Genomic DNA, 7,830 nt, shown 5'->3' with positions numbered 1-7,830 from the left:
CGACGCAGGCGGCTTCAACTGGGGTGGCGCCGCTGTTGTCGACAACAACAACAACAACAACAACAACAACAACAACAACGACAACAACGATGATGATGATGATGGTGGTCATGGTATTGCCAACAACGGTGGTGCTGGTGGTCTGCGGAGGAGGGCAGCAGGTGCAGCTGGTGGTGGCAATGCACCGTGGTGGCAGAACGCAGGTGGTGACGACGATGATGACGAGGAGTGATGAATAACAAAGAGAGAGAGAGAGAGACAGAGAGAGATAGAGAGAGAGAGAGGGGGGGGCGTGAGATGGCGTGAGCACACGCGAGTAAGCGAAAGGGACGCTCGCAATACACACACACACACACACACACACATACGTGGACTTTGCTGTTGGTGTTGCTTTGCTCATTAGTGTGTGGCACATTACATCACTCTGTGCTTTCCCAACACCGTGTGCTGCGTGCTGTTTGCAACGCTTGCTCTCGCTTGCTTGCTTGTCGTGGGTGTACATTTTAACTGGTGCGTCTAATCATGCTCGCACGTCCCAAGCCAGGGCGCAAACACAGACAGGCAGCATTAATTGCTGCTGCTGTTGCTGTTGCTGCGCCAACGTAAATGCAATCATACTCTACACTTTGAACATCTTGTCATCATCGTGGTCAATGCTGGTGATCTGTGGCGAGGTGGAACGACACACGCACATCACACTCCACTACCACGTGCACTATCACCATCACCATCACCATCACCATCACCATCACCATCACCATCACCATCACCATCACCATCACCATCACCATCACCATCACCAGCGCTACTGCTGTCCTCGTGCGCGTGGTCTGGGAACGGCGCCTCGATGGCTGCAACCTGCAGCGGCCACGCACCAGCCAGGATCCCCGCTGTCATGGTGGTGGTGGTGGTGGTGGTGGTGGTGGTGGTGGTGGTGGTGGTGGTGGTGGTGGTGGTGGTGGTGATGGTGGTGCAGCAGTGAGGTGGTGGTGGTCGTGGTGGTGGTGGTGGTGGAGGGAACGATTTGCAGTTCGTCAATACATTGGCAAATCGTGTGAACCAGCCGTACGCCGGTGCTAATGACATGCTCACCCTGCATGGCGACGCCCCTAGCGACGGCCTCATCGGGATTGATGTTGCAGTTTGGCTCCTTCCCAAACATCTCAGCCAGCATCCGCCGCACCTGAACAGCGACGCGTGTGAGAGGGGAGGAGGTGAACGTGTGTATTGTTGCGCGCTGTTGGAGGTCTTGTGTGTGTGTGTGTGTATGTGTGTGTGTTGATGAGCGTGCATGCGTGCGTGCGTGCGTGCGTGCGTGCGTGCGTGTGTGCGTACGTGCGTGCGTGCGTGCGTGTGTGTGTGTGTGTGTGTGTTGATGTGTGTGTGTGTTAATGAGCGTGCGTGCGTGTGTGTGTGTGTGTGAACGATCAGTTCTAAACCTTGTGCACACGCGTGGATCCGCCGACGAGGACAACCTCATCAACGTCCTCAACCCCAATATGGGCATCAGCCAGCGCCTGACAAACATGACGTGTGTGTGAGCGTGTGTGTGTGTGGTGTGTGTGTGTGTGTGTGTGAGTGAGAGAGGGTGCGTGTGTGCATGTGTGTGTGCACACACGTGAAGCGAACAAACAAACAGACCATTCAACAGACAACGCGACGCCAAAGAGCATCGCGCCACACAGACCTGGTGGATTGGATTGTGTATCCGTTGGAAGAGCGGAGCAGCAACGGTCTCAAACTCATCCCGCGTCACCTGACACGCCATGATAGGGAATGGGATAGCATATGGTGAGTGATGTCACTGTCGTCGCTGACAAGAACAACGACAAAGAAGCTCAGCGACACACACACACACACAACACACACACACACGCACGCACACACACAAAACACACACACACACACAGCACCCTCCCTGCTTCCCCTCTACACACCTGGATGCTGTGCTCCCCCATGCGAATGGTGGCTGACAAGTGCTGACTCAGCGAAATCTTGGCCTCCTCCACGCTCAGGCGCAGTTGCTGCACATCGCTCTCACTCGCGCCGGTGGTGTCGGTGTTGGCGGCGAGGCGAGCACGTGCATGCATGAACAGTGCATGGCTGTATTGAGGAATGTGGGTGGTGGTGGTGGTGGTGATGATGGTGATGGTGGTGGTGGTGATGGTGTGTGAGAGTAGTTGTGAGGGTTGGTGAAGGATAATACATGGGTGCTTAATGTTCAGAACACAGGCAGACATATGCGCACACACGTACACAATTACACGCAGCAACCAACATGAAGACAATGACTCGGGTCTCTGTTCCTGCAACTCTCCCCCTCCGCTCTCGTCTTCATCTCTGACCTGAGGTCCTCGCCACCAAGATGCTTATCACCAGCGACCGCCAACGTCGTGAACACACCTGCAGATGTGGACAAGGGCACACACACACAAAGAAAAACACACACACACATACATACATACATACATACATACATACATACATACATACATACATACATACATACATACATACATACATACATACATACATACATACATACATACATACATACATACATACATACATACATACATACATACATACATACATACATACATACATACATACATACACGCACGCACACGCACACATACATACATACACGCACACACAAATGCATTCACCCTCGGTGAGTGGTGGTGACAACAACTGCGGTCGCTGTAACACCACCCAACACTCGTCGGCAACACCAATACCAAGACCGACCAACACCAACACCACCATCCCACAACAATCACCATACCTCCTTCCACGTGGAGGATGGACACGTCAAGGGTGCCGCCGCCAAAGTCAAACACGAGCACGTGGTTGATGTCGGACTGCACGACACACAAGGAAACAGAGACGCAGATGTGAGACGCATGATGAAGCTATGATATGCCACAGCCACCCTCGATGCACACACACACGCACGCATACGCACACACATTCGCACACATACACGTACACGCACGCACGTAACGCTCACGCTCACGTACACACAACACCTTGTTGTGGAGCCCGTATGCTAGCGCGGCAGCTGTTGGTTCGCTGAGAAGACGCAAGACAGACAAGCCAGCCTTGGTGGCCGCAGATGTGGTCGCTGCTCGCTGCTTGGCATTGAACTCTGCAGGTACCGCCATGACTGCCTCTCTGTGTTGAAGGGGAATGTACATTCGCAGGTGGCGTGACAAAGCAGACGGCGAAGTGCACGATGCAGAAAGTGAGGACGAGTGAGAGGGAGTGGCTACAAGTATATACGACTGCAATACACACACGCACACATGCAGACACACACACACACACACACATACCCACACTTGACTCACTTCACGTTTCTGCCAATGGCCTTCTCGGCAATGCGCTTCATCAGCACGTGTGCACCCACGTCGTCGGGGAAGATGGGATCGCTCCAGCCCGGAACGCGAAAGGCGGCTGATCCATTCACGTCGACCACGTCAAACGCAAACCTGTCCTGTTGATGCCCCAAGACCAAGCAACAACAGCAGCAACAGCACCAACAACAGCAGCAACAGCGTCAGCAACAGCGTCAGTGTGTTTGGCAGTGCCAACGAGACGCAGAATAGTCGCATCTCGCACCAACGCCCCCGCCCCCTTTCCAGTCGATGCAAGACGGACAGACACGATACGGGATCCCATGAGATCAACCTTGTCTTCGGCGCTGATGTGGGAGAATGGCTGGCCAATGAAGCGCTTGGCTTCGTAGATGGTGTTGTGTGGGTGTTCCGGCAAGGCTGCCTTGGCAGCATAGCCGACGATGGGCTGGCCACCATCTGGCGGGAAGTGCACGATGGATGGCGTGAGCGTGTTGTTCCTGTCATCGATGAAGACTTCAATGTGGCCGGTGTGGGCGTGGTAGGCGGCAACGCAGGAGAAGGTGGTGCCGAGGTCGATGCCGATGATGTGCGGCTTCGGTGGCGGCAGATACTGCTGCAGCACATAGCTTGCCACCACAAGCACTGCAGTACATCGCACGGTGGGGGGGGGGACAAGGGGTGTAAGGTAAGTTGAATGCCTGGGCTTGAGTGTGAGCGAGGAGCAAAGGTGAGACACATCCAACATCACATCAACACGTACACATGGCAAGGTGTCACGCTGGTGCTCTCACCAGCCGCAAACACAAACACCAGCATCTTGTTGTGTCCGGTGTTTTTTGGCAACTGCACACGTGTCAGTGACTGTGTGTGTGTGTGTGCGACACAATGCGCACAGCCAGATCACTGCTTGTTTCTGCCATTATCGCTCACACACTGCCTTCTCCTTGGTTCCACTTGTGTCATGCTTGGATTGGGGTCTTCATTTGTGAGGTCTTCTTCACCCTTTTACACCTTGTTGCATCATCACATCCACAACAGCCACAACAGCACGGATTGGAAGCAGGCACACCACAATCCCACACACACACACACGTCACGAGCCATACAAGCCACAATCATACACCACAGCAAACCACCTGCGAAGATATGAACGCACGCATGAGCACGAGTCACAGCTCCCCAACAACACAGTGGGTGAACTGAGCAGAGCCACCAACAGCCAATGCAACGACACACATCACACGTTCATACAAAGGACGCCTCGTCCAGCCATCATCGCCACCAGCACTGTTACACCACGACCGTGTGTTTGCAAGCGGCGGTAGCAGATGCGTGGACAGGGCCAACAGTGTGTCGCTTATTGACTCTTCGGGGACGCAGCCTTGAGCGCCGTCCTGTTACGGGACATACAACACACACATCGTACATGAGCATGAAGCAATTCATACAAGGTTGGATGCACACGAAAGATAATCGCACGAGCAGCAACAGACGCAACACGCTTCAAGACAGTGATGACGACAACAACAACTAATACAACAACAACAACTAATACAACAACAACAACTAATACAACAACAACAACAACAACAACAACAACAACAACAACAACAACAACAACAACAACAACAACAACAACAACTGCGAACAAGGGCACACGACCACAAGACATGCTGCTGCTTCGCTCAAAACGCACTCTGAGAACTCGTAGTCGTCGACGTTGAGGAGGAGCTGGTTTGCGTCGAGGTAGACGCGGTTGGCCGAGTTGGACAGCGTGCCCGCAATCTCCCGCGCAGCATCTATTCTCCGCAGCTCAAGGAAGCCAGGGTTTTGCGCAATGGCCTGCACACGTGCAAACAAAACAAAGGTCAGGCAGAGCACACATGAGTGAGCGCTGGCTGTAGCTGCCACATGGACAACAGTCGCACACACACACACAGACTACACACAACACACAACAATGCCCACATAATCACAACATAACAACTAATACAACAACAACAACAACAACAACAACAACAACAACAACAACAACAACAACAACAACAACAACAACAACAACTGCGAACAAGGGCACACGACCACAAGACATGCTGCTGCTTCGCTCAAAACGCACTCTGAGAACTCGTAGTCGTCGACGTTGAGGAGGAGCTGGTTTGCGTCGAGGTAGACGCGGTTGGCCGAGTTGGACAGCGTGCCCGCAATCTCCCGCGCAGCATCTATTCTCCGCAGCTCAAGGAAGCCAGGGTTTTGCGCAATGGCCTGCACACGTGCAAACAAAACAAAGGTCAGGCAGAGCACACATGAGTGAGCGCTGGCTGTAGCTGCCACATGGACAACAGTCGCACACACACACACAGACTACACACAAACACAACAACAATGCCCACATAATCACAAACATAATCACAAACACAGCATCAATACACACAAACACACATCAATACACACACGCGCACTACACAGTGTAAGCTGGTTGGACGCACCTCGCCGATAAGGCTTGCGGACTTGGCCTCACCCTCAGCCTCGACAATCTTCTGCTGACGCTCCTGCTTTGCGCGCTCGACAAGCATGGCAGCACGCTGGGCCTCCTGCTGTGCAACCTGCTTCGCCTCAACAGCCCGGCTGTACTCCGTGCCAAAGCTCAGGTCCGTGATGGCCACATCCTCCAGCACAAGCCAAAAGTCCTCGGCACGCTCAGTCAGGTTCTCGCTGGTGGGTTAACAGGCACACCACAATCACACAACAAGACAGCGTGAGTGCATAACAATCCGGGTCTGCGTGCATGCGTGCGTGTGTGCGTGCGTGTGTGCGCGTGTGTGTGTGTGTGTGATATGCGTGTGTGTGTGATATGCGTTGTGTCAAGCTAAACAGCCACACGCTTCCACTCACCACCTCGGGTGCACATCGACACAGTACATCACACACACAATGCACACAAAGCCGCAACACAAAACACCCATCAGGGACATACTGGCGCAATGCCACGTACCGGATGAGACGGCTGACTTTCTCACGCTGCGTGATGAGCTGTGACGCGTTGAAACGGGCAATCTCGGACTTGAGGACCTCGTTCATGATGGAAGGGAGCACACGGTCGTCCATGTCTGTGCCAAGGTTTCTGTAGATGGAGGGAAGCTGGTTGATCTGGGGGCGGCACAGCACACGAAGCGTCACGTTGACCATCTGCAAATCTGCACGACCGCACGCGAAAGAAAGTGGGAGTGGTGAGGAGAGTTGGCAGAGAGTGGGGACAGGACGATCAAGGTAGACGACACTGCCCCTCAACAGCAGCCAGAGCCATTGAAGCAACACCGAGCCATATGTGTGTCACGCACACATACAAACCCCACATAAACACGCAAGCGCACACACGCAAGCACACAAACACGCACGCACACGGCACATGAGACGCACCCTTGGTTCCGGTGAGGGAAGTGATGCGCTTTGCCTTTGCGCGAATGTCGTAGATGATGGGACGCTGAAGCCAGGGAATCCTGGAACGCAGAGAGATGGGAGAGATGGGAGAGATGGAAAGGAGTGCAGAAACAGGGTGCAACACCAAATCAGGTTAGCGTGAACACGTGTAGGCTTACGACGCACCCACAACAGGAGACACACTCACACACACACACACTCTCTCTCTCTGACACACAGCACACAAACACGTGCGCACGCCCCGGAGCGTGATGATGGTTCAGGAAAGAAAACGGAGGTAGCTCACCTGAAGTGGACACCTTCGCCGAGCACAGAGTCCGTCACACCGGAGAGACGGCTGTAGATGACGGCGCGGTGACCACCATCGACTGTTGGTGGTGCAACACCAAGAAGGTAAAGCGAAACCACGTGAGCCTCACACACACACACACGTGTCACGCACCCGTCAGCAGGTCGGGCGCTTGCACGAAGCAATAACGTGCACACACACACACACACACCTACACACGCACACACACACACACACGCATCCACACACACATCCACTTCCACACACACGTTTTCACGCACACACGCACACACGTACACACGCACACACGTACACATGCACACACACATCAACACACATGCACACATCCCCCAGTTCACATACCTGTGAAGATGGACTCGTTGACACCGTACGCGGCTGTGCCGAGACCAATGAGGCCGCCAATGAGGCGGAGCGGCACCTTGGCCATGCCTCCACGAAGAGCCGACATTGCTTGCTACTCTTTGTCTGTCTGTCTGAGTGTGGGTGTGTGAGTGCTGCCTGCGGATATGAATGCACCTTTGTGTTGTTGCCGTGCTTCTTGTGTGCGCGTGGGTGTGCTGTTTGAGTTTGTGCCAATTGCACAGAATTGCCTTGTGCTGCTATTTGCGTTGTTCCGCGCACGCCTCTTTCGTGCATTCTTTCGGCAATAATCGACATGTTCTCTGAAGGCACAAGCCACACTCCAAGGCGTGCGGAACAACGCAGATACGACCGAAACAA

The 7,830-nt window shown here is 53.8% G+C and overlaps 3 protein-coding genes across 3 annotated transcripts in view; 1 reads left to right on the top strand and 2 right to left on the bottom strand.

Annotated features, from left to right (window-relative positions):
- The window catches only part of PTSG_06462 (uncharacterized protein), a gene marked incomplete at its 5' end in the record, with an annotated part of 2,377 nt that extends 2,048 nt beyond the window's left edge, over nt 1–329 (top strand). Inside the window, one exon of the mRNA XM_004991785.1 lies at nt 1–329. This exon is cut by the window's left edge and continues 57 nt beyond it. Coding sequence (XP_004991842.1) covers nt 1–232 — 232 coding nt within the window. The 3' untranslated portion in view covers nt 233–329.
- A 290-nt stretch (nt 330–619) lies between these two features.
- Nucleotides 620–4,178, bottom strand: PTSG_06461 (stress 70 protein chaperone; the record flags this gene model as incomplete). Its single annotated transcript, XM_004991784.1, has 12 exons — nt 620–664; nt 700–890; nt 1,093–1,183; nt 1,440–1,517; nt 1,688–1,756; nt 1,938–2,103; nt 2,346–2,403; nt 2,789–2,864; nt 3,033–3,177; nt 3,354–3,499; nt 3,694–4,004; nt 4,154–4,178. The coding sequence occupies 12 exons, from the start codon at nt 4,176–4,178 to the stop codon at nt 620–622; spliced, it is 1,401 nt and encodes a 466-aa protein (XP_004991841.1).
- Nucleotides 4,179–4,324: 146 nt separating this feature from the next.
- Nucleotides 4,325–7,667, bottom strand: PTSG_06460 (prohibitin-2). The gene is made up of 7 exons (XM_004991783.1): nt 7,453–7,667; nt 7,087–7,168; nt 6,780–6,859; nt 6,355–6,556; nt 5,849–6,074; nt 5,479–5,624; nt 4,325–4,756 (listed from the first exon to the last, which is right to left on the bottom strand). The coding sequence occupies exons 1-7, from the start codon at nt 7,556–7,558 to the stop codon at nt 4,720–4,722; spliced, it is 879 nt and encodes a 292-aa protein (XP_004991840.1). The 5' UTR covers nt 7,559–7,667; the 3' UTR covers nt 4,325–4,719.
- Nucleotides 7,668–7,830: the final 163 nt, after the last annotated feature.

Source organism: Salpingoeca rosetta (genome assembly GCF_000188695.1).
Source record: "Salpingoeca rosetta unplaced genomic scaffold supercont1.18, whole genome shotgun sequence".
Taxonomy (NCBI): domain Eukaryota; class Choanoflagellata; order Craspedida; family Salpingoecidae; genus Salpingoeca; species Salpingoeca rosetta.
Note: the sequence above shows the minus strand (reverse complement) of the source record. Positions and strands in the feature narration are given on the sequence as shown.

Excerpts from the sequence above, each read along its gene's own strand:
- PTSG_06460 (XM_004991783.1), bottom strand. The coding sequence starts at position 7,558 with ATGTCGGCTCTTCGTGGAGGCATGGCCAAGGTGCCGCTCCGCCTCATT. Across the intron at positions 7,169-7,452 it reads CAACGAGTCCATCTTCACAG|TCGATGGTGGTCACCGCGCC; the intron begins GTATGTGAACTG and ends CACCACCAACAG. Across the intron at positions 6,075-6,354 it reads AAAGTCAGCCGTCTCATCCG|CGAGAACCTGACTGAGCGTG; the intron begins GTACGTGGCATT and ends TTAACCCACCAG.